Source organism: Pavona decussata, unplaced genomic scaffold (assembly GCF_977016875.1).
Source record: "Pavona decussata unplaced genomic scaffold, jaPavDecu1.1 SCAFFOLD_386, whole genome shotgun sequence".
NCBI lineage: Eukaryota > Metazoa > Cnidaria > Anthozoa > Scleractinia > Agariciidae > Pavona > Pavona decussata.
In genome coordinates this window covers 2923756-2948134 of record NW_028145758.1, presented here as the reverse complement: position 1 = coordinate 2948134, position 24379 = coordinate 2923756, and the positions used below count along the sequence as shown (strand labels likewise).

The window sequence follows — 24379 nt, the reverse complement described above, 5'->3', positions numbered from 1 at the left end:
CTCTTGAAATGTAGAGAAAGGAATCAGCATGCACAAGATTCCTTCAGAATCCTTCTGGTGTCCTTTTCTTCCGTCAGCTAAGAAAGTGTCAAATATCGGACGCTTCTCATTGGCTCGTTCCTAATGAGCCCACAAGACAAAAATTAGTCCAGCGGGGCTTAAAGCGCGCAAAAATTTAGAAATTTCAGTAACTTTTAGCGCTCGTAAAAAAAAGGATTCAATATTTCCAAAAAAAAATTTCGAAAATGAGTTCTTCACAGATATGGAAATCTACCAAAAGAAAACAAATTGAAGGGTTAGGGGCACTTTAAGTTGTCTACTTTTTAGATTGCTTTCTGTTGTTTTAGCTCAGATTCCCCAGAAATCTTGCATGTGGTCCTCAATTCCTTCAGAAAACAATGCCCCAGTGTTCTATCCACTTCTTTGCATTGTGCTTCCTTTTGTGATAAAAATGGAAATCTTGCTCATAATCATGGGCTTTTATTGTAAACAAAGCACAAAGCAACAGCTAAAACATGGTGGCAATGTTTTCTGAAGGAATTGCCAGGCCACATGCCAAAACTCCAGTGAATCTGAGCTAAAAAAACAAAAACAATCTACCAGTAAAAAGCATGATAGGTTACTTATGCACCGAGACCTTCAATTCTTGCAATGAACAGGATCGCCATGGGGCTGTAATGCTTTTGACCTGTAGGGTGTTCAGAAGCACTAAGGGCATTCAGTTTGTTGGGGGAAATTCCTGGAGAATACAACTTAACTTTGAAAATGGTACTGAGGGTACAAGCCACCAGGTCACCAAGCTTTCACTGCAGTAGCTGTTTATTTTTTTAACAAAGAGTGACCTTTATGGTTTGTAAAAATCCCTTTCTATGGTGCAAAAAATATAATGTTCATAATAAATGAAAATGTTGCACTGGTTCCCAGTGAAGTATCGTATTGACTTCAAGATATTGTTAATTACGTATAAGGCTATCCATGGACTCGCTCCAGCATATCTTAGCGAACTTATCACCCTAAAGACAGTATCTAGATATAGTCTTAGGTCATCCAGCGAAGTCCTCCTTCAACCGCCCAGAATCAAGACTCTGCGTACGCTGGGTGATCGTAGCTTTACTGTAGCCGCACCAGCGCTCTGGAACAATTCACCGAACGCAGTTCGCTGCGCACAAAGTGTTCAATCTTTTAAGGACAGGTTAAAAACTCATTTATTTCGTCAAGCCTAATTAATTTTAAATTATATTTATTTAGGATATCTTTATTGTAAAGCGCGCGAGAGCATCTGTTTATGATTCGCGCGCTATATAAATAATAAATTATTAAATTATTATTATAAATATAATAAACACTTTGAAATAATTTATAATTCTCTTAAAAATAAATGTTCATCATCCAAAAAATTATCACAGGTAATGTTTCAAGTACCGGTAATAGCTTTGCTAATCTTTACCTTAAATTCCTAAGTATTTATCAGAAAGAGTAGAAATAGTAATGAATTAACTTTGCTTTTCTGTTGCGGTAGAACTAGAATTGAAGGGCTGAGAGTATAACCGACCCAAATGACTTTTTAGATCGCTTTTTGTTGTTTAACTCAGATTCACTGGAGTTTTTGTATGTGGCCTTGAATTCCTCTCAAATAAGGTTGCTCCAATGTTTTATCTGCTGCTTTGCTTTTCATTTTGTGATAAAAACAGAAATCTGCCCATAATCACAGGTTTTTATTGCAAACAAAGCACAAAGGAGCGGATAAAACATTGGAGCAACGTTTCCTGAAGGAATTGACAAGGCCACATATAAAAACTCCAGCTAATCTGAGCTAAAATAACAACAACAAAAAAATGATCTAAAAAGTCATTTGGGTCGGTTATGCTCTCAGTCCTTCAATTTCCTCAAATTCATGAATAATTTGTTCTTTTTGACAAGTTGCTGTTTACTCATGAGACGTGCCTTGAGTGAATTAAGTTCTCATTTGTGTGGTTTTCGTTGCAATAACTTTTTTATATTGTTTCAGTCAATGTAACTTGTCTTGCAAGGTTACACGTCAATAAGTTCATAGTCACGTTGATTGAAGGCTGCACCATGTACTATGGCATGATTATTTGTTTCCTCCACTGTGAAGTAACTTTTCCCAAACTTCACTGGCCGATGCAGTAGGCTTGGGACAACAATTGACTATCTCGGCAATGAGGGTAGCAGAATCCTGAAAGATAAACAAAACACTTACTTATTCCAGTTCACTTTTATCAAACCCAGAAATTATTTGGTTATCTGACACAACTTGGAGGATAGCTAGTCAAAGAATAAGTACCATGAGCCTGGACTGCAAAAAGTAGACTACGAGTAGTCCCCCATTTTTCCCCAGGGATAGTAGGGCGAGCGACACGCGAGCACGCGTGAAAATCACTCCACGTGAGAAAAGGCGACACGCGGCGCTTTCCCCGCCGCGTGTCCCCTTTTCTTGCATGGGGTGATTTTCACGCGCGCTCGCGTATCGCTCGCCCTACTATCCCTGAGGAAAAATGGGGGACTACTCGTAGCCTATGCAAAAAGTCTCTAGAGGTCCATAATTATCAGAAATTATTGACAGATAACCTACAACTGCCTGCAGTTGGCTCCCAAGGATCAGATACATCTTTGACATATTTGTAGGAGCATCAGAGCTGTCATGTGAGGACTTTAAAAGGGACACTGTCATAGATATTTTGCTGTGTTTCCGTATAAAATGCGAAAATATTTGACAAGTACTTTTACTGTACCATGAAAGAATTTTTGTTGTCAGAGCACTTAGTTTTGATCTTTCTACATCCTCTTCCAAGCGTGGGGGGAGGATTAGCACTTTCGAGAGGTAACTTTACCAGTCCCCTTCCTTGCCCGTGCCCCCCCCTCCCCCTGATGGCTGATGATAGGTGCATTAATTAGTCTGTTGCTTTTGTGCTGTTGAATGACTGGACATGAACACGACAGAAGTCTGATTACGCTGGGATTTACAGCACATAAACCATTTAATAAAACCATCATTATACTGCTATTGAAACAACAGCACAAGTCCATCATTTCTTAAAAGAAACTATAAAACCATACCTGGCCAATAGGTTTCTGTAAAACTTGGTGTTTAATTATCCATGTAAACACCAAGACTATCAAGAGAAGTGCCCTGCCTTTGAAGGACATTCATGATAATTCAGAAACTTGGAAAGATTTTGAATGACATAACCATACCTTTTGATACAGGTGTGTCTGAAGCCTGTCTTCAAATTCTGCTCTTTTTGCAATCTCCAACTTTCTCTTTAAGAATGTGTTTTTTGCAATGTTAGATTTCATGCTCCTGGAAAGAGAAAGAAGCACAAACAACTTAAAGAAAACTACCAAACATTAACATCAACACCAACACCGTCACAATCTCTCGAGTTCACTTCATCAGTTGACACCACCATCATCATCATTATAACAGCAAAGGGTGTCTGTCTGCATTTCACTGCACACTCTTCAAGGTTTGGCGAGCCCATGGAAAATGTAGGTATGCTAAATTATTAATCTTGTACCCAGATCTCACTGCGAGTTTGGAAATGTGAAAATGGGTGCCTGACTGGGGGAGATCTTGCCTGCCAACTTATGGGGTCTTAAGAAAACCCCAACCATCTCAAAACTAATGCATTTTCATCCACGTAAGGTAACGATTTCATTGATTACCTGCACTCAGTGCACTGTCTTGGATTATGGAAATCACTTTGTTTTTTCTGTTAAAAATTCAGAAATTAAGTGAGTATGCCACTAAGTAGTGTAGCTGTTTACATCTAACTCCATATTAAAGAGCTCTATTAAAACAAGCAATTGGAAATTCGAAACAACAGCAAAACCAAAAAAACTTGAACACCTCACCTAGATTAAGATCACACTAAATGCAACTTACAGACGGAACAGAATTGATCTTCGAAAGACACAACAAATTGCCCAACCTAAAACTAAACGCATATGATGCATATGAGGACATAACAACAAGACAACTGAATCACCCCACTCTACACAACAATCAACTCCAATATCAACACCCAAGAACTCCGAACCTGGACGCTAGAAGAAACCAGACTCCTTTGTCAGAGGCAACCACACCCAAGAGAGCTGTCAGAGAACCTGCCTATTTGAAACACTACATAAGGAAATGAGCTCTAAACTCCCAAAACACTACTGGAATGCTGAGAGAGAAAAAGAAACTGATAAACAAAAAACTTTATTTGATACAGCTACTGCAAGTTTGAATTTTTTTTTATTTTTTTGTTCTTTGTACTATGTGATATGTTTGATCCAGCACTACTTTCTCAAAGGAGGAAGGATGTTATGTAATGTAATAGGACACCATGCAGGTGCAGTTCTCATGCTGAGTCACCCTCCATGTATATTACTATCTTAATTACCAATCATTCAGTTAAATAAAGCAACTTGAATAGTGAACGTAGCACTAAATACACCTGTGAGTTCAAACAACCTATCTCACTATGTTTCATCAAGAAAGAAGAAATTTTGAAAGATTGACAGCCAAAATCATACCTGGCCAATAGGTGTCTGTAAAACTTGGTGTTACCAATGTAAACACTAAGACTACCAAGAGAAGTGCCCTCAGCCTTTGAAGGGCATTCATTACAAAACAGAAAAAAACTTGGATAGATTTTGAACACCAAAATTTTAATATTTGGATCCCAATGAGTAAGGAAGGGTAAAAAATGCATCAAATTTCATCCTTCCCTCCACCCCGCTGGAAATTCCAATTTAATTCAAACTTTCACTTAAAAACTTTGTTTTTTGAATCCCCCTCCACTTTGGAGGTTATGGATATTTTCTGAAACTGTATTACTATCATAAAATGGCACTGACCTTTTCCATTTTGTTCATTAAATTTTCAATCTTTAAACTTTCAATTTTCCTTTTATTGCCAGCAACTGGTTGATCAACTGGTCGTACAACAGTCTTCACTGTCTGCTCAGCTGTTGCAAGCAGAAATATTATACGATTAAATATTAGGCAAAGTAATAAAAGTGCAATGCATAGATAGGTAGAAACTGAACTGTGGTTTCTGTAGCAAGAAGTAACAAGGAATGCTGCTACTCTCCCTTGTGCCAGATGGGATGCTAGTCCATCGCAGGATACCCAGCATGAATTGATTAGGATCATGAGTATTACCACAGTTACTCCCGCCTGGATAAAGATGATAGTCCATCACAGGATACCCGGCATGAATGGGGTGATAGTCCTTCACAGGAGAACCCAGCATGAATTGATTAGGGGTATTACAACTCCCTCCTTGGTGGGATGACAGTCCATCACAGGATACCCAGCATGAAGTGTCTAGGAGAATTGCTACTTCCCCCAGCCCACCAGATGGAATGCTAGTCCATCCCAAGCCTTTTAGATTTCCCATCAGTATACTAATATCCACATGAGAGACAACAAATTAAAAGTTATTATGTAAGGATGGTAACGCCTTTTGCTACTGTGCATACATTCTATATATCTTGGGATGGTCTCAGAAAATCTAAATTATTAAGGATGGTGCCCAGTAATTCAAAGGAATTTTTGCATAGTGTATGACTATGGGGGGGAAAGAAAGATCTTAGTAAGTGTTATTGAAATCTAAAAGGAACATTGGGGTAACCAGGAATTTTTTAGAGATAACTAAACGTCAATATTTTTGAAAAAATATTCCACACATTGTTTTGTATTTTGAAGCTTTTTACAATTTTTGTTGCTTAATTATCTCTGAAAGAAGAGGGGTTACCGCCAATTTTCTCCTTAGATTTCATAACCCTTGCTAAGATCTGCTTTTCCCACATAGTCACAAACTGCACAAAAATATATCTGCATTTGGAGGCACTACCTATATTGTAATAATTATAATAATAATAATAATAATAATAATAATAATAATAATAATAATAATAATTAACAAGTACTTATATAACGCAACAAATCCCAACAGTTCATGGCACTTTACAATACATAAAAATAAGGAAAATAGAAAATATACTGTGTGAATATGTTTATAACAAAACATAATAATAAGTATATAACAAAACTTGCCTAACGTGAGAGTATCTACTGTAGATACCAGGACCAATGTACATTTTTTCCATTTATTTTAAAGGCCCACCTTCACCCAAGAGTCATTGTGGTGGTTTGTTTTTGTTTTGAAATGCTGTATTGTCCAAACGCGTGATCTTATTGGCTGTACGAACTCAAGCGGTTCATGCGGGTTTCCTCTACGACTCGTGCTGGAAGGAAAGAATATTTGTGATCGTTTATTGTTTTCTCACTCGACTCCCGCTCAAATAAAATGGGGGGGGGGGGGGGGGTTCATATATGAAAACTGTTCCTCGGCGCGCAGCACATCTTGGGTGAATGTGGGCCTTTAAATAAAATATTCTAACCGCCATAATAGATTAAAAACACAAAGAACTTTGAAAACAAAATAGCTAAAAAAAGGCAATGTACTTACGGCATTCTTGGTCAGTCTTGTGTTTTTTCATTGCCATCATTTTTAATTTTCCTGAACAGAAGTTATTCATTTCATCATTATCTAAAATAAAATAAAAAACAAATTCAATAACAAATCACATAATCACTCTCCAACACTTTTTCACCTCCACATCCAAGGAAAACAGTAAAATATTCCATGCCAGTTTGAGTTAACATTATTGAAACCTACCATCTGTCATTTTGCTGTCATCTTTTTTTTCATAAGTAAGTGTTCTTGAGCCAGATGACAGTAGAGCTAACTTCTTCTCGATAAAGGAATCTTGTCCTTCATTCTCTTCTCCTTCAGTACTGATTTCATCCTGTGCAACACCATTGAAATACATTTCAACACAATTCAAGATCATGTACAGTATTTTAAATCAAATTAACACTGTACTTATCTAAAATAATGTTTCGGAGCCCTGTTAAAACATGGTAAATCAGAGAAATAAACAAATAAAATAATAATAATAACTTACGTGAGGAAAATAATCCCTCTACTAACTGGGGAACACCTAACTAAGATAAGATTCAACAAACAAACATTGAACCACAACATATACATGATTAAAACTATATGCACAATTAATTTCGAAACATAATTAACATCCAGGGCTGAGTTGCTCAAAGCATGGTTAGCGCTATTGGTTAAGAGGTATTAAAACCTATAGGTTGTCATGGCATTTAACCGGGGTTAGTGCTAACCATGCTTCGAGCAACTGGGCCCAGATGGGGAACAAAGTGAAATGTGCAGTTCCAGACAAAATCCATACTCTCCCCATGAAAGGTTTTTAGTTGTTTTGCACCCGATCAACCTCCCTCCAGGAAATTCCAGTTTAGCTTTATACCTCATACTTTGTTACGTTTCTAAAATTTTGTCTTTTAAGACCCCCCTCCCCCTCCCCTTAGGAATTTCAATGACCTTCCATTGGGTGGGTATGGATTTTTTCTGGAACTGCACAATAGAAGGATAAATTGCAAAGACATCAGCCACTCTAAAATGAAAGGAAAACGGCAGCCAAATGAAGGTGGGGCCATTGGACCAGTTTTAACTTTACTGCAAATGAGTGGAACTCCCTTGATCTATCACTGAGGGGAGCCACCAGTTTACCCCGCTTTAAATGAAGCCTTTCCAAAGTGGTTTTTAAATTACCTTTTAATTAGTGAATTCCGTGTATTTCCTTTATTACATGCTTTTTTTTGTTCTTAAATATCATGTGCATATAAAATTCAGTAATTGTAGACTCTTCATTCGTTAACTTTTTCCTTGTTGATGTGCTTCTATTTTTTTTAAACTTTTATCATGTTAATTATTATTTTTGGTCTTAGAGGACCCTTCTGTAAATCACTAGTGTTAGTGAAGTTGGCATCCTCAAATATAAAGATTATTATCATTCATTCAGTTAAAGTGTGGGAAACCTCATGGAGTGTCCCACATTTTCCTCACTAGGGCTAAAATTAAATGATATTTTATACTCTGCCTCATTTGTCTTATATCTAATTTCCAATTCCAAATGAGAAAAAAGTTGTGAGAGAAATGAGAGAAAACAAATGAAGGAAAAATTCAACCACATTTCATTACTTGTTACTCTGCAAAAAATAAGTTCTTCTAGTCCCGAAGCTGTACTGTAATGTACAGGAAGAGCACCTTACATGCACATAAAACCTGCAATCAGGTGCATTTTTTTTTTGTACACCACATGGGAAATTCATTTCAACCAATCAGGCTGCAGTTGTCCAAAGAGTGAATAAATTTTGGCAGGTACTAAAACCAGGAACACCGGAACACCCCGGAACACTGAATTTGACAGTGTTGTTTTGTTTTCCCGTTACAGACCATGTAAAAAAATAAAATGTCACATGTAATTTGTTTACCCACATAACATGAAAGAGTTACGTACTGGCCGGTTACAAGTTATCAACCTTTTTCGCTTGATCTTTCTTTACCCATTACAGACCGCATGATATTCTCTGGAGAAAATAATTATCCATTCATATTCACGCGACTATTTGAAAATTTCCAAAGACTATGATCACATAGGGAAAGCTGGAATGGTGGAATGGCGCTCGCCTCCCACCAATGTGACCTGGGTTCACTCCCCGGACCCGCTCCCCGGACCCGCTGTCATACGAAGGTAGAGTTTGTTGTTTGTTCTTCTCCGGGTTCTCCGGTTTTCCTCCCTAACCCTAAAACCAACTCTTCTAAATTCTAATTCGATCTCATACACGTACACTTTATAACAAGCTCTAAGCTCTTTCGTTATACGTGGGTAAACAAATTATTTGACATTTTATTTTTTACATGGTCTGCAGTGGGAAAACAAAACAACACCGTCAAATTCAGTGTTCTGGTGTTCCTGGTTCAGTTTAGTACATGCCGATAATTTTAACCACTGGATAGGTTGCTATACCGCAGATGAAATGTGTGCAAGATTTTCCCGATAGCCCTATAATTCGTGGATGGAGTACGAGCATATGTAAAATTTAAGTATGGGATTGTGTGGAAAATTTGCCTTGAGAGAGTTAGTTGGAGTACATTTGCTCCGCTGAATAGTGACTTATCCAGTGGATAAAGTTATCCGCTCTTTGAACAACTGGGGCCAGAATTACAGCCATTACTCAGACGTTACATATTTTGCAAGGAAACCTGGTTGTAACACCACAAAACAACGTCAGTTTACTCAGGCTAACCTCCATACTGCCCTAGCCATGGCACTTTTCAAAAGTTTTGCAGGCACCAATAGCCTATAAAAATATGCCTGCAAGAGCAGACACCAGTGTAATCTGGCTTTTGTTTCACCGGTCACGAAACAAAAGCTGGAAAAGGTATCTGCTCTCACAAGCTAATAAACTTGTCTTTTATGAGCAGTTAAGCATATAAGCTTAACTTCACAAGCTTACCTCTGTGCAGAGTTCCGCTTTTGCCTCTTCACTGCCTTCACTCGCTAATGAATCAAACAGACCAGAATATCCACATTCTTCTGTGATATTTTCTGATTCCGCTATGCTTTCGCTTAAAATTATCTCAAGGCCCTCAGAAATAGACGCTCCGCTTAATTCCTGCTGAGAATTTTGCCCATGTCTAAAACTCTCTTCCACAGATGAAGAGCTTGACTCTGCAAGAAATACACTCTCTTGTCTACCCAACACCACAGGGGAGCTTTTTCCATCAGCTAGCAATGACTCTTCTGTCGTCTCAAAACTTTCATCGTCATAAGAACATTTACTTCCCCGAGAATCAGGCGAAAAAGACATCTCAACTACAATCTAAAAACTTTCCCGCCATTTTGGATTTGAGCCGGGGCATTGCCTATTTCGTCGGGGAGGGGAGGGAGAGGGCTATTTTGTACCCATGTGAGAAGTCACGCGGCACCAAAGGGAATCTTGCTCATGATCACGCGTGAAAAACGTCCATCTTGTCTATCTTGTCTTGGAGGGTGTTGTTGATGGCCTGAAGGGGACTCCCATATAAAAGTGAATGGGGTGATTGTTGTACCTTTTAGGGGTTAAAATTCGTGGTTTGGTACCCCTTAAGCACCCTGCTAGCAGAGCCTTTCTTTTGCTTGCTCGATTTTGGCAAAGAGAAAGACAAAAGGAGGCTCTGCTCGCAGTCTAAAATGACTTCCGTCAGCAGGTATTTTACACGGGAGTCCCCCCTCCCGGCTTGATGGACGTTCGATCTCTCAATTCCTTCCCTGAAACGAAAGCTACTCTGTAGTTCTTCATGATTTTTTTTTAATCGCCTTGCAAAAATCATGGAATGATCGGCTTGCGAGACCTTCAACAAGATTACGAAATTAAAATTAAATGCATGGACTGAAACCTACGGATACTTAACGGACATTCAGTTTGGTATTGGCGTCAAAGAAAGAAAGGAAACCAGCGCTTAGCAGTGTCTTTCGTTTCACGAGCCAAACCAGCCAAAGGTATCAGGGTCACATTTTATAGCATACACATCACGCCAAAATCGGACGAAACGCGCCAACTCCGCCAGGGCAAAGGCCTGTCTTACGACAGGCTAATGTTTCATCCGACGGACTTCATTCTCTGTTCTGGGATACCATGAGGATTTTTGTCTTGTTCATGTTTTTTGCTTTTGGGGCAGTTTTCCTGGATTTTTATCGATGTGGTCAGCCATTTCGCACTGGGGAGGGGAGAGTATGTTGACTATGTTTATTTGCACGTGAGATTCTTCCTTTGATGGTCACGCGTCACGCGTATCATGCACACGAGTTAGCGAACAGCTTACTTACACTTTGTATTCCCGTTTTGCTGAAGCGAAAAAAACATGTATGAGCATGTTTTGAGTTCCTCACAGGGCTACTTGACGGCGCTTTTAGTTATTTTCTATTTCATCTTTTTGTTAGCAATGATGTTTTTCCAGGCGTGATTGGGGAGCGAGAAAAATGAAAAGGGACTTAAGACTCCCATCAAGAGTTTATTAGTTTTCTAGTTTTACGAAATTTTGGGCTGACAATATCCACTAAAATGAACCCAGGAACCTTAGATTTGAAGTTCAGTCCAGTCAAAATCACTATCTGAACAAAGCGCAGATTTCCCAAATACGAGTGAGTGTATTAGGGTCTAAAGGAAGTCTAAATCTCTGTATAAAAGGGAATCAACGCAATGATTACGCAGAAAAATTAAGAAATATTAAGCAGGTGGCATTTTTTTCTTAGCTTCTGTTTTTTCTTTGAAATGCACTGTCGTTTGCCAGTTTTTTCCTCGCGTGCTACACCTATACACATGTACAATACACGAGCCGTGCTCACAAAACGTGAGCCGGTCACCTGTAAGGAGCCTTCCCAAGTGACTCCAGCGGTGACAAATAAATTACGCACGTGAGGTGGATTCGATTGTTCGATCGTTTCCGCCAATCACACAGTAGCAAGCCACTTGCTCAGATTTTACGGATGAGGTTCTCGCCGGTAACTTCTCTGTTTACACGTGAAGTTGGCCAGGAAAATATTATTTATGCTCCGCGAACAGAGTCAGAGTTACAGTTCCAACGTTTGTCTAGAAAACGTAAGATTATCACCAGGTTATTCTGTTTTTGTAGTTTTTCTTCCGAGAAAGGCATTTAGAAGAGTCGAATGTAGCTCCGAGGCTGTGAGGTAAGCCAAGTAACATAAAACAACCAAACTTATAACAACTGATGAATTAATCGTAATGTTGCGTATGAAAATGTGGTGTTTTTCCCTCTTGTTAGAGCACTTGGAATCGAAGGTTTAATTACTACAGCAACCAAACATGAATACCAATTTCTTGAAGAATTACATGGACCTCGATGAGTTTTTAGCTGTGAAGGACCTGTGCTCTGGACTCTCGCGCACGGAAAGCGATTATTCCGAAGATGAAATGGATCAGGACCTTGTCAGCTTTATTGACGAGCAAGACATCCCATCAGAATGTGGTTTGCCTGCCCAGTTCAACATAAACAACACTCCGCTAACGTCACCAAGCGCCGTCAGCATCTCCGATACAGACGAGGGTATAGGCGGGAGCGTCTGCAGCTCTGAGAATCCTGCTTCCTCGAGTTCATGCGAGTCTTCGATTTCACTGAACGAAAATGATAGAACTCCCCGGGTGAGAAAGAAAAAATCTGCAAGCGTATGCACAGAGAAAGAAAGAGCAGCTCCGAGAAAAAGAAGGAGAAAGACTTCGGGTGATAAAGGGACGGCCGCGGAAATCGTGAAGCAGAGAGCAGGAAGCGTTATGTCAAGAAATGCCCGAAAGTCGGTCGACGATGCTTCTAAGGATGACAAATATTGGGAGAGACGGCGAAAAAATAATCAAGCTGCGAAAAGGTCTCGCGATCTCAAGAGGCAGAAAGAAATGAGCGTAAAAGAGAGAGCTGAATCTTTGGAAGAGGAGAACAGACAACTGAGAGAAGAGGTGCAACAACTTAAAGACTACCTTAAATCCCTCGACGATAAGAAGGACAAAAAATGCTGAGACCTAAAACTGAACGGTAATTGCGGTGAGGGAAATAGTTTCTGCATAAAACTGTTGTCTTATATATAGCAGTAAATATTTATCTTTTATAGCCGACCACCTGACACCTTATCTTAGCAGAGGGTTGTCCCCCCCCCCCCCCCACACACACACACACCTCCCACAACAAACCCCCTATTATTGGGTGGGAATCACCTCCACAAAAAAGCTTAAGGATATATTAAACAATCTGAGTATTTTACAGTTAGCTGAATTGAGGAAATATGGTAGTTTCTGCAATTTTGTTGCTCATTAGCTGTGTTGCTATGTCATCTTTATAACATTTTTCTTTTGCCCCAAGTTTTAGTCTTCTCTCTGACCACTAGTTAGATTTGTTTCATGTTAGTCCCATGTTTCAAATCGGCCACAGTTTGTAAATAGCCAACTGGTAAGCCTCCCTGCCAGTTGGGATTTTTGAGATGTTTATGTTTTGTTTGTTTAAAAATATTTTTTTTTATGTACACGGTCTCACAAGCTTCTAGCTTTAAATCTAACTGTGTACATTAAATAAATGTGCTTTTTCAAAGAGTCTCCTGTACATTCTTTAATAAATTGGAATAAGTTTGAGACTTTTATTTCAAGTAATGCGCACTATTACATATATTATGTCTTTTATGGTATTGTAACAACTTTGGTGGATTTGGTACTTCGGCAAGGGGGGGGGGGGGTACACTCATATAACAGTGATGAGGTGATAATTTAAGGAATAAAGTTTTAGTACCTGTCAGGGTGTTTTCGACCATCAGTAGAGTTAGGGATTGAAAGCTGCTTGTCAGAATCTCTAAGGGATGAAAATAAATTTGATCCAAGTCTTTTTTTTTTTTTTTTCCAGGGTTTCTTCATACTTTTTATATGTTTCATTCCTTTATAAGGAAGCCCTCCCACTCTCTTGGAATTAAATACTGTTTATTTGATGCTAAGGGATATAATTTTCTTAAGACGTATATAAAATTTTGTACATAAATCCAAAAATTGCATACGTTTTGCTTGTAAATGAAATGCTGTACACTCTTTGTTTGGCTGAATGCTTTGAAAGAAAGTAAAATTGATAGGTTTGAGAGAAGGGCTACAGTATTAGTTGTTGGTTGTCATGTTAAATAGTACAATGGGAAAACACTGATCCCTAGTCATCTTATGTCAAACCTCGTTTTCTTTTTTTATTATTACTATTTTTTCTATCAAACCATCTTTTACTCCTGTTAGTTGCACACGCAAAACCATTCTATTTTGTAGTGAGTAACCAGTTGAGAGATTGAGTCATCAAAATTGAGCCTTATAATTTGGGTGTAAAAATGAAGGGGTGCCAGGAAAAAAAGCCTCAAGTGACTTCTGATAAATTGCTTGATTCTCCTTCCAAATTGCCTTGTATTCGCTTGTGAAACAAAAGGACAACTTGAATTTACATCAACAGTCACTTGGGGCGTAATTTCACGCACCCCTTCAAATAATAAAGCGAACAAACTCAACGGGAGCAAAAGTTAACTGCTGGGTCTCCTGCAAATTATATTCATTTTCTTCATTGTTGAATAAATGTTTCTTTCTGTCAGGCCTGCATTTATGAATATGGTAACTTGCAGCATCTTGAAGTGGGCAAACTCAAAAGTAACAAAAAAAAACAATTACATACAGATTTTTCCAGACACCATAACTTACTAGTACCAGTGCCAGTCTTGATTGTCTGAGCGAGGGCATAGAGAGAAACAGGGTTTTGATGTACATCTGAAATAATGTAAACATGTTAAAGGTCTGAAAAAGGCAGGTGTGCAACACCATACCTTGGCCTGAAATGGGGTAAAACCTGGGGAAATTAAAACAAGGATCAACTAGAGCTTAAAATGTCCAAAATGACTTCTGTCAGAGATATGGTGGTACCATTTAGGGTATTGAGCCAAAAAATATGAGAGGAACTAATCTTGTTTGTCAACTAATTTGGTACCTCCTAGGGGTAAAAAAATGTTTGGACCACGCCCACAAAACAGAATTCTGGTACCTTCTAGGGGTTCTTTTCAAAATTTCCGATGGTCACCCCTGAAACTTTTATTTGGGAGTTTAAAAACATTCTTAACAAGTGAAATGAAACCCTGGGTTAACTTTCAATCAGGGATTAGCAATAAATTATTAAACAGCTTTCAAACAACCGAGCCCTGTGTGAAAAGAGATTGTGGGAAACAAAGTTTCTTATTAAAGGAAACAATATGACAGAGACTTAAAGCTTCAAACCACCACTTATTATGCAACAGATTTTTTTATTATTATTATTATTAGCCTTTCACAACACCAACATTTACAATAATAAACACTACATAGACTACTTATAACAGTTACGATACTGACATTAACAGGACATACTATTTGTACTGACTATAACCCCAGCATACTTTAAGACATTCTTGAAGAAATTCATCAGGCTAGTGAAATTAAACAGTCAAATTTAAATGTTCTTAAATCATAGCCAGTCTTAATGCGCAAAGTCACTCTGTAGACGCCCCCTGCCCCCCTGGTTTGGGGTTGGCGATCACTTCTGTCCATATGGGAGAAAGCTGATAGGCTCCCTACAGAGCGTCTACAGAGTGACTTTGCGCATTTATCGTAATAATCAGCACCTTCGGAAGTCTATTTAAGGCTTCTGACACTCTTCATGTTTTTCAAGCTTTGATAAAGATGGCTGACAGTCATCGAAACTGTCCGCATCAATAGGACGTTAAGACTGGCTATGATTTAAGAACATTTAAATTCGATACTTTAAGACATACAATACTTATCATACGTACTTGTCAGATCTCATATGCAACACAACATGACAGTGCCTCAACCAAATGTCAGGCATGAGAACAACACAAGTGCAATTTTCATTTCAAACCAGTTGCATTTCTAGAGTATTCTCTCCTTCCTGCTACTGAAACGACTGAAGGTCAAGAGAGAGACTCCAGGAATGAGATTATTGTGAGAGGACATAACCTGAACAACGTTTGAACAAATCTAAAGGTCTGTAATGATGAAGACTAATAAGTAATGGCACGAACTAGTAATACTTAAATTATATATTTATTATAATTTATTATAATTTATAATCATTTATAAGAAAAAAATATATATAAATAGCAACGATAAGCAAGTTAAGCATTTAAGAAACTGGCTTCCATGATCTTATACCTTCAAGTTATTTTCACCTTTGCTGTTGTTGCCAGGTTGTTATAAAAGCTGTTGGTGGATGGTAATGGGTTCCCATTTACCAGCCAATAACTTATCGGTCTACAAACATAAATATTAACGATTGTAAATATAGGATTGAGTGGAGTCTAATTCAGCCAGCAACCACACAAGTGATTAACAAAATTGCGGGAATCTAATTTGTTTAACCATGAGTATGATAATAGATTGAATTGGATGACAGAAGGGCCTGTTACCAATCAATCATTTCTGTAATAAAAATCAAGAAAGAAAAGGAGGAAAACTTTTTAGAAAGCTAGAATGAACAGCAGACAACAGTTTTAATTGCAAGAAGCACGAAAAAAAAAAAACTTAACACAGTGTAACTTCCTACTACAGCATGTGCAATGGTGTGTTCTGTCTGTTAGAACAGAAATGGACAGAGCAGCCAAGCGGCTTGGTTAATATCCATCACTATCCACCTCCACTGAGGTGAATAATAGTTAACTATCAATTGAAAGCTCAAACCATGGCTGCTGATAGCCAATCAGATTCAAGACTTCTGTTATAGTTATGATAAATTTGCAGGACAACACCAATAAAAATTATTATTACCCACTATTGCGATATTATTTTGGACTCAGTGAAATCAGTTGTTATACCTGGCCCAAATTTGGACACTGAAAATTGCATAGAATTTTTTGTAGAGTTTTACAACTGTACGATACTAGTATTTTCATATATATCCGCTACGTTTACAGGGCTGTCATTAAGAGGCGAGGGCCAGGGATTTCCCCTGGTTACTAAGAATGTGGCCCCCGACTATTTTCTTACGAAAATAGAAGTAAAATAGTACCAAAAGAAATTCCTAGCTGTTTGATTCCCCACCTACTTGTTGTATTTATCCAGCAACATGAAATCTTAGTGACAGCCCTGCATTTAGTGTAGTGCTGCAGAAGTATAGAATTATAATTATAGTATTTGCATGTATACATCCGCTACACCTGTACGCCTCTACAATATGTATGCCATTTTAATTTACCTCTTGAATTTTTCGCTACAGCTGTCAAAAGGTATTTTAGTTGTAGAGGTGTAGATGGAAATAGTATGGATTATAGAATTGTAGAATAAAATATCTCATACAGCTGTAGCGAAAAAATTCAAACTATAAATGAAAAGAATGTACATATCGCTGCTGAAAAATAAAGTTTAATAAGCAACTTTTGATAAAGATAAATATAAGAGTGAAGGGTGTTGAATAATAAGGTAAATTTATACAACGATTTTTTTTACAAGAATAGGTAGTGGCTGTGCGTAATACTTAAAGAATAATTTTTCATTTTAATGACGCGTTTTCATAAAAAAAAAAATAGAAAAAAAATGACTGAAAGTAAATTCATTATATGTTAAAAGATAAATTAATATAAGGAAACAATATAAGGTAATATTAAGTGTTAAATATTTAAGTCGACATGTTGTATGTCTCTATGTTTCCAGAAATGTTTCCATGGCAACACAATGTTAACTAAAAAGAGCAATGTATAGAATAAAAAAAAGAGAGAAATTAGAGGAAGTAATGTACTTGTACAGCAAAACAACTATATGCAAACTTCTACGCCTATGTGAGTGGCCAAAAACGGGCCACATTTGTCAGTTGTATATAATTTGTACCTAATATTAGACCCCTAAATATGATATAACTCATTAAACGTTTACTTAATTATAAATTCAAAATGATTCTTTTTAATCTATGCATACAGCACGTATCAAATTGAAGGGCCCTGTGGAAAATGGGCATAAGTGACAAATTGGCTTTTAGAAGCCATAATTTCTCTGAAAAACACTGAAGTTTGGCCTACAGACTCGTTATCACATTAGAAGGTTTGTGTATCCTTAAACAGAAAAGAAAGGAAATCATTTCAAGCATCACTTAACAGTGGCTGAGAGCATAACCAATCCAAATGACCTTTCAGATCACATTTTGTTGTTTTCGCTCAGATTTGCCAGAGTTTTTGCATGAGGCCTTGAATTCCTTCAGGAAACATTGCTCCAATGTTTTATTCGCTGCGTTATGCTTTATTTGAAAAAAAAAAACCCATGATTAAATGGATAAGATTTCTGTTTTTTATCACAAAACAAAATGCGAAGTGGATAAAACACTGGAGCAACGTTTCCTGAAGGAATTCAAGGCCACATGCAAAAACTCCAACTAATCTGAGCTAAAACAACAAAAAGTGATCTAAAAAGTCATTTGGGTCGGATATGCTCTCAGTCCTTCAGTTGGTTCAGTTTCTAAGCTAGCCGTAAGCTTGTTGGGCAAATGTGGGACCTTAAATCAAAACGCAAATATGGAACTACGTTTCTGACATAATAATCAGTCTGTATTCTTGGCAAATTAGAGTGAATTTAGAGAAAGTTGGATTCCGAGCCCAAATCAACACTTGCGCCTGTTTTCCACTGGGCTCTTCAATAAGCAAACACACAAAAGATTAACGATTTTGTAATCACTAACAAGCTACCTCAATTATATGATATTTTTTAAAAGCAACATTCTTCTAATCATTTCCACATATAACCATATCCAAATACCCTAAATGTATGTCATCAGATAATCTCAACTCTTAACTAAAACTTCTGTGTTGCTACAAAAGAAACAACGTCAAGCTTTAATATTTTTGATACTTTTAGCTTTATATTAGCTCGTCAACTCTGTTTTATTCCAATATTCTTTGAACCTTTTTTACTGCTCAGAAATGATTTCCAAATTGTGAAAACCATGCTAAAAACAGCACTGTGTTAATGATAATAAATAATAAACAATAAAGACTGATCAGAAATGATCTTTGTACCTGTAGCTTCATCTTCATAGAAATGCAAATGTCCAGATCCAGAAAAAATCCACACCCACCCCAAGGAAGATCATTGGAAATTCCTAGGGGGAGGGGGGTCTTAAAAGTCAAAATTTTCAAAGCAAAGTATGAAACTAAACTGAAATTTCCTGGGGGACTGGGCTGCAAAATAAAAAACCTTCCATGGGTGAGTTAATGGATACTTTCTGGAACTACACAATGAAAACCACAACACACAGCTATACATCATATCACCAGCATATGAATCGTACAGAAAACAACACTGAAAGTTTCCATGTGTAGAGTTTACTTATGGTGTTGTTCCAGACAAATATCCAGAAACTGCACATGTATGTATTTAATAACAAGATCTCATCCATAACACACTAATGAGAGATCTCACCATGCACACAATAGCAAGATATTTAAAGGGTGTCATTAATGATAAATATTTTAATTAATTATTCTTGTTTTGAGTAGTCTGTGCTGGATGGGAAATATCAGGCTCCCCTTCATGGCAAAATTTACAAAATAACGGATTTACGTAACTATGCTTGCTCCAAATGCCATGACGCTGTGCCAAATATTTTCCCATCACATACACACCCACTAAGTCAATAAGTGTCTGTATAGGTACTGCACCTTATTAGTGATACGTCCTTATAAACAAAAATATATTTTCCAATTGTAAATGAACAACAACTTATTGTAAAAACAACAGCCCCCCTTGAACAAATAAATTAACAATATATACAGAAATGTACACTGTATACAAAACAAAATTGCCATCAACTGATAACCTGTCTATTAAAGTGTATTCAGCATTTAGTTTCCTGAAATGTGTACAAAAATAGATGATAGCAAATTGTACATGAAATGTAGCACTTTGAATGTCAGTGTTCACAAATTGCATAATCATACTACAAACAACTAGGGTTTAAGCCTGAGAAACAGACATAAGGGTTTTATTCTGAAACATTCGTATTCATAACCTGATTACTGGGCACAGAGACAACACAAGCAGCAGCTCTGCCAGAGTTTAATGAAGCCACTTCCTCCCACTTATTCTTCTCGGGGTCATATGATTCCACAGCACTCAAATACTTGTTTCCATCATAACCTCCAATAGCATACAGTTTGTCACCAAGACAAGCGGCTCCAACAGCATCTCGGCAGTTGATCATGGGTGCAACCATTGTCCACTGGTCTGTGTTAGGATTGTATCTCTCCACTGAGTCAAACTGGCGAGAGCTGTCCTGGCTCGCAGGGGCATCATGACCACCCATGGCATACAGGAAGTTATCAAGGACTGCCACCCCAACACCTACCATATAACACATTCATGAACAGTTAGTGAATCAGAGCTCCCCTCAAAGTGTGAAAACATTTTGCACTGTTTAGTGTCATTTGCAGAGTACATTTTGCAACAAAACGGAGCTGTTACCTGCCAAAAGTCCTCGTAACTTACCGGGCCCCATAAGTATATTTTTGAATGCTTTTTCGCCGATTACACAGCGATTACAGACATGGTACTTGGCCAATATTTTCATTGAATTATAAGATTTTAAAATTTAGTATTCAAAGCTAACAAAAATTGACTTCTGTTAAGAAACATTTATCACCAAAGACACTTATTGAGCCCGATAAGTTACCGGGACTTTCGAGAAGCGGGCCCCTGGTTGTTGAGAAACTTAAGAGCCACCGAAAACTAAGAACTAAGACCAACATCTAGGACCCCCTTATTTCATCAGTTTTATAATTTAACCAGGGTCATAGTTTTCGTTTTTGCAAAAGCTAAATAAATGACTTTGCGGACACTTCTCCTAAACAAGCAACACGCAATTTTAACTGTACTTGGCTGCTCAATCTGGGCCACACAATTTCTCCAATCCTTACCTCCCCTTCTCTTTAGCATGGGACAAGTTACTCTCCATTTGTTTGTGTGCGGGTCGTAACATTCCACTGAGTTGAGGCAAGCCGATCCATCCCTCCCTCCAACAGCGTACAGCCTCCCATTGAGAACTGCAACACCCACAGTGCTGCGAGCAGTTGTCATTGGCGCAATAAAGCTCCACTGCTTTGTCTCTGGATCAAATCTATGGAAGAAATGATGCTTGATAATTATTATTTAAAACCACAAATAGTTAATTACCCTCAGCAAGGAAATTTGACTAACAAAAAGTCCATTTACTGACAGGAGATGGCTCACTACCAACTCCTTTAGACAAGACACAACAATCACACACTCAAGTGCTGAGAAAAAGCTTAATCAACAACTTCCCTAACCTGGCTTCCACAAATGCATGTGGTAAAAGAAAATTGAAGGTAAAGTTGCACTATGAGCCTAAGTGACCCACACAGCCAGAGCTTAACCAGGATTTTGTACCGGATAGCACGTAACATTTACGTGAAATATAGACAGTAAAAATAACCAGTTACTGACCCTAACAAGAACCCTGCCTTCATAAAGATACCGATAAAATAAACATGCAAGTTCCCTACCTCTCAACTGTACTCAAATAAGACCATCCATCATGCCCACCTACAGCATACAAGGGACCATCCAAGGTGGCCACGCCCAAACCATGACGATGAGTACTCATTGATGGGACAGGGCTCCACTGTTTTGTCCTGGGATTATAACACTCCACGGTGTTAAGAGTCTTCAATCCATCTCTGCCACCAACAACATACAGATTACTGCCCACTACAGCTACATCAAACTGTAACCTTCTGGTTGCCATTGGACCCACCACAGACCATTGATTTCCGCGAGGGTCATAATGCTCGATCTGTATTGCACCCTTTGAGGAATCCATACCTAAGTTTGGGAGAAAAGAACCTTTTGTTCCTTTATAGCATATTCATTCATTGACAAATTATTTTATTTATTTATGGAATTTTAGAATTGTAATTTTGAACTTCTATTTTATTTTTAATTTAATATTTATTGTAAGGCGCAGTTGAATATTTTTATAGAAACTGCACGGTAAAAATTTAAATTTATTATTATTAAAGATCATGAATCTAACATGTATCACATCCCAACTACTCTAAAACAGAACCATGGTGTATTTATGATTTGTGTACTGTAAAAGTTTTAAAACAACATTTTCAACCCAGAGACACCATTTCTTGGTTTTTGTCCACTCCCCTAATGCTAGCTGTGTAATTTTGTGTTCATTGATTCCACTGGCCATCATCGTGATTCACTTTCAATTTCTAATGTTACTTTCATCAATAATTTTTTTCCTAACTTTTGAGCGTGGATGGAATCCAGTCAAGATGGTTGTTGAATAAAAACATTTTTTTTAAATCAGCAAAACAACCAGAAACGCTTGCACTCACCTATAGTAATGTTAATAAAATTATTATTATTATTATTATTATTATTATTATTATTATTATTATTATTATTATTGGAATTTTTATTAATTTTGCAAATATTATTATTTCTTCCTGGTTTAGCAATTTGCTTGGAATATGTTAATAAAGAGATTATTATATTGATAAAATAAGGGAGGGTTCGTGGCGCAGAGACATGATGGCGTCCGCAACCTACTTACCTCTTTTCTTGGTAAGGTTTGCACCAACGTTGAAGTCGAACCACAACTACAACCTCTCGACAATGAGCAATTCAACCTCAGAAGCGCGGTGACAAGTCCGGAGGCAAGACTGGACATGAAGGCAGGGGGCTTTTGGTCTCGAGGAGTTACAGCATTTTTCGATGTCAGAGTAACGCATGTTAACTCCAAGTGTAACCAGGGAAAAGCAACATCGACAATCTTTAAAGAGCAGGAAGAAGAGAAAAAGCGGAAGTACCAACAGAGGGTGCTGGACGTTGAAATGGGATCTTTCACTCCCCTAGTTTTTGGAACCAACGGTGGGATGGGAGCCGACTGCAATTGTTTTCTCAAACGCCTAGCCGAGAAGCTCTCAGAAAAGAATGAGGAACCTTATCACATTACTATCACTTGGATTAGAACATTGCTTTCTTTTGAGATTTTAAAGTCGGTACACACATGCGTACGAGGCTCCAGAACACCTTTTCACAAAATTCCATTTGGGGATTTCATTGATGACTGCCGCTTAAACGCTAGCCAAGCGTGTCTCCGCTAATTTTAGAAAGTGAATGATGGCGTGACGTTGTAAATTAGTATTTTAGGATCTTTTTAACAACTTTTTTATTTCATCAAAATTTTAGTCTTACTATTGTTAAAAAATTGTGCTTGAAAATAGCTCTGTTGTACTTGGAAATAGTCGCTTTTTTTTTAATCGAAATGAATTTTAAATATTGAATTGTAAATAGGTTTTAATAGCTCTTTTTTTCTACTTTTAACTTGTAAATATCAATTTTGCTTGGAATATTATAATAAAGAAAGATTTTATTTTAATATTATTATTATTATTATTATTATTATTATTATTATTATTATTATTATTATTATTACTTTTTTACTACAAAATAACGTTAGCAGTGACAGACTACAATATTCTTGCCCTCAATCACTTGAATGATGCAGAGTTCATAAGTGCCTATTCATGAATAATCCAATGCTTATTAGTGCACCCCGCCCGGATAAGCCACTTAAAATGTTTTCCACATAACGTCAAACAAAAGACTTCCATTATGACATGAAAAAGAATGTTACTCAAGCGTAGTTCCTTTCACGATCACGGTTTTCAAAGTGGCATTGTTTTAGTTTTGAAATTCACTCATTCCCCACAAGTTTAATCTGTGACCTACAAGTTTCGACAACAAGAAATCAAGTTGAGTCTATAACCTTTCACCGCAATGTACAATTGAAACAGGATTGGACTTAAAACACGATTTGACAAGGCACTTCTCGATAGCTTTCACGTTTTAATATTGTGACTCGAGAACAAAAGATTTTATTGATAAAAGAATCAAAGGTTAATTTTACGTTCTGCATGTCACTTACCACCAACTACATAAAGTTTTCCCACAGTTGACTTTCGTGGCGTCGTTCTTGAGTTTTGTAATTGAAAACGTCTTTTTGGAAGAAGTTGATATTTCATGGCCTCGATAATTAGTTCTCGACAGGGGCCCATATCGCGAAACAGTGATGACATCTCGACTTTATCAACAAGAAATTCTGCCGTGAGTAAGGGCAGGCGAACGAAGCTAAGCAATCTAGGCAAGAATTTTTTCCTATTTTCCTCGTCGTGTTCTGCCCAAGCGCATAAGGCTTCAAATATTTGCGATTCAGAAGTTACGTTGAGGTCGTCGCTTGAAAGAAGCTGTGCCACGCATTCGGAGTTCAAAAGCACGAATTCCTGACTTTTGACAACCTCAACAAACCGCTCTTTTGTAAAAGCATCGGCAATTTTGTAAAGTTCGCTGCAGCCGTGACCGTCAGCAAAAGCACGGATGCCTAAACAGTTCGAAGGATGTAATTGATGCTTCATAAATTCCGAGCAGGCTTCTTTAACTTCATCAATCTGTAAAATGCAAGAAACTGAAAGAAGGTTCTCGACGTTATCCACTCGAATTTCTATATTAGAAGTGTAGGCATATTGAACCAAAGCTTCTACAGCAAGGGGGTCCATGTCTGTGAGATGCACAACTGCTTGACCATTTTCCGAAAGGTCGCTAGTGAACATTGCGCTAAAATAATCACTAAACGCAGCAAGGACGAGTCGATGAGCCCTTATTCTTTTCTCTCCAACCACTAAAACGATGTCGCACAGTTTAGAATTTTTCCGAAAGCCACTCATTTTCTTGAAGGTCTTGATGAGATGGTCGTTGCAGGTGAAAATTATCGCGTCCCCTTCTTCTTCCATTTCAAAAGCAAAGTCTTCTCCAATGCAATTCCTGTGAGTTATTAGCACTCCAGATGCCTCGGAGCATCGTCACATCT

The 24379-nt window shown here is 37.7% G+C and overlaps 3 protein-coding genes across 4 annotated transcripts; 1 reads left to right on the top strand and 2 right to left on the bottom strand.

Moving 5' to 3' along the window:
- Positions 1–1316: 1316 nt before the first annotated feature.
- On the bottom strand, positions 1317–9812 carry LOC146451687 (uncharacterized). The gene is made up of 7 exons (XM_085098756.1): positions 9406–9812; positions 6695–6824; positions 6485–6565; positions 4867–4976; positions 3688–3734; positions 3217–3322; positions 1317–2197 (listed from the first exon to the last, which is right to left on the bottom strand). The coding sequence occupies exons 1-7, from the start codon at positions 9757–9759 to the stop codon at positions 2093–2095; spliced, it is 933 nt and encodes a 310-aa protein (XP_084954882.1). The 5' UTR covers positions 9760–9812; the 3' UTR covers positions 1317–2092.
- Positions 9813–11401: 1589 nt separating this feature from the next.
- LOC146451686 (uncharacterized) lies at positions 11402–14280 on the top strand. The gene is made up of 2 exons (XM_085098999.1): positions 11402–11618; positions 11714–14280. The coding sequence occupies exon 2, from the start codon at positions 11755–11757 to the stop codon at positions 12457–12459; it is 705 nt and encodes a 234-aa protein (XP_084955125.1). The 5' UTR covers positions 11402–11618; positions 11714–11754; the 3' UTR covers positions 12460–14280.
- Positions 14281–16837: 2557 nt separating this feature from the next.
- On the bottom strand, positions 16838–24344 carry LOC146451685 (kelch-like protein 5). 2 transcript variants are annotated; one of them, XM_085098994.1, is made up of 4 exons: positions 23441–24344; positions 21000–21339; positions 20394–20593; positions 16838–19821 (listed from the first exon to the last, which is right to left on the bottom strand). In XM_085098994.1, exons 1-4 carry the CDS (start codon positions 24300–24302, stop codon positions 19463–19465), a joined length of 1761 nt encoding a protein of 586 aa, XP_084955120.1. In that variant the 5' UTR covers positions 24303–24344; the 3' UTR covers positions 16838–19462. The 2 variants fall into 2 exon arrangements, with proteins under 2 accessions (XP_084955120.1, XP_084955122.1); XM_085098996.1 differs by having other exon boundaries at positions 21000–21318.
- Between the last annotated feature and the right edge of the window lie 35 nt (positions 24345–24379).

What these genes read in the sequence shown, in the direction of transcription:
- LOC146451687 (XM_085098756.1), bottom strand. Translation starts at nt 9,759, where the DNA reads ATGTCTTTTTCGCCTGATTCTCGGGGAAGTAAATGTTCTTATGACGAT. An exon ending in AAGCGGAACTCTGCACAGAG is followed by an intron (nt 6,825 to 9,405) that starts GTAAGCTTGTGA and finishes GGTGTTGCACAG; the next exon opens with GATGAAATCAGTACTGAAGG. An exon ending in TGACAGCAAAATGACAGATG is followed by an intron (nt 6,566 to 6,694) that starts GTAGGTTTCAAT and finishes ATTTTATTTTAG; the next exon opens with ATAATGATGAAATGAATAAC.
- LOC146451686 (XM_085098999.1), top strand. Translation starts at nt 11,755, where the DNA reads ATGAATACCAATTTCTTGAAGAATTACATGGACCTCGATGAGTTTTTA.
- LOC146451685 (XM_085098994.1), bottom strand. Translation starts at nt 24,302, where the DNA reads ATGGAAGAAGAAGGGGACGCGATAATTTTCACCTGCAACGACCATCTC. An exon ending in TATTTGAGTACAGTTGAGAG is followed by an intron (nt 20,594 to 20,999) that starts GTAGGGAACTTG and finishes TTTCTTCCATAG; the next exon opens with ATTTGATCCAGAGACAAAGC. An exon ending in CATGCTAAAGAGAAGGGGAG is followed by an intron (nt 19,822 to 20,393) that starts GTAAGGATTGGA and finishes GTTATATGGTAG; the next exon opens with GTGTTGGGGTGGCAGTCCTT.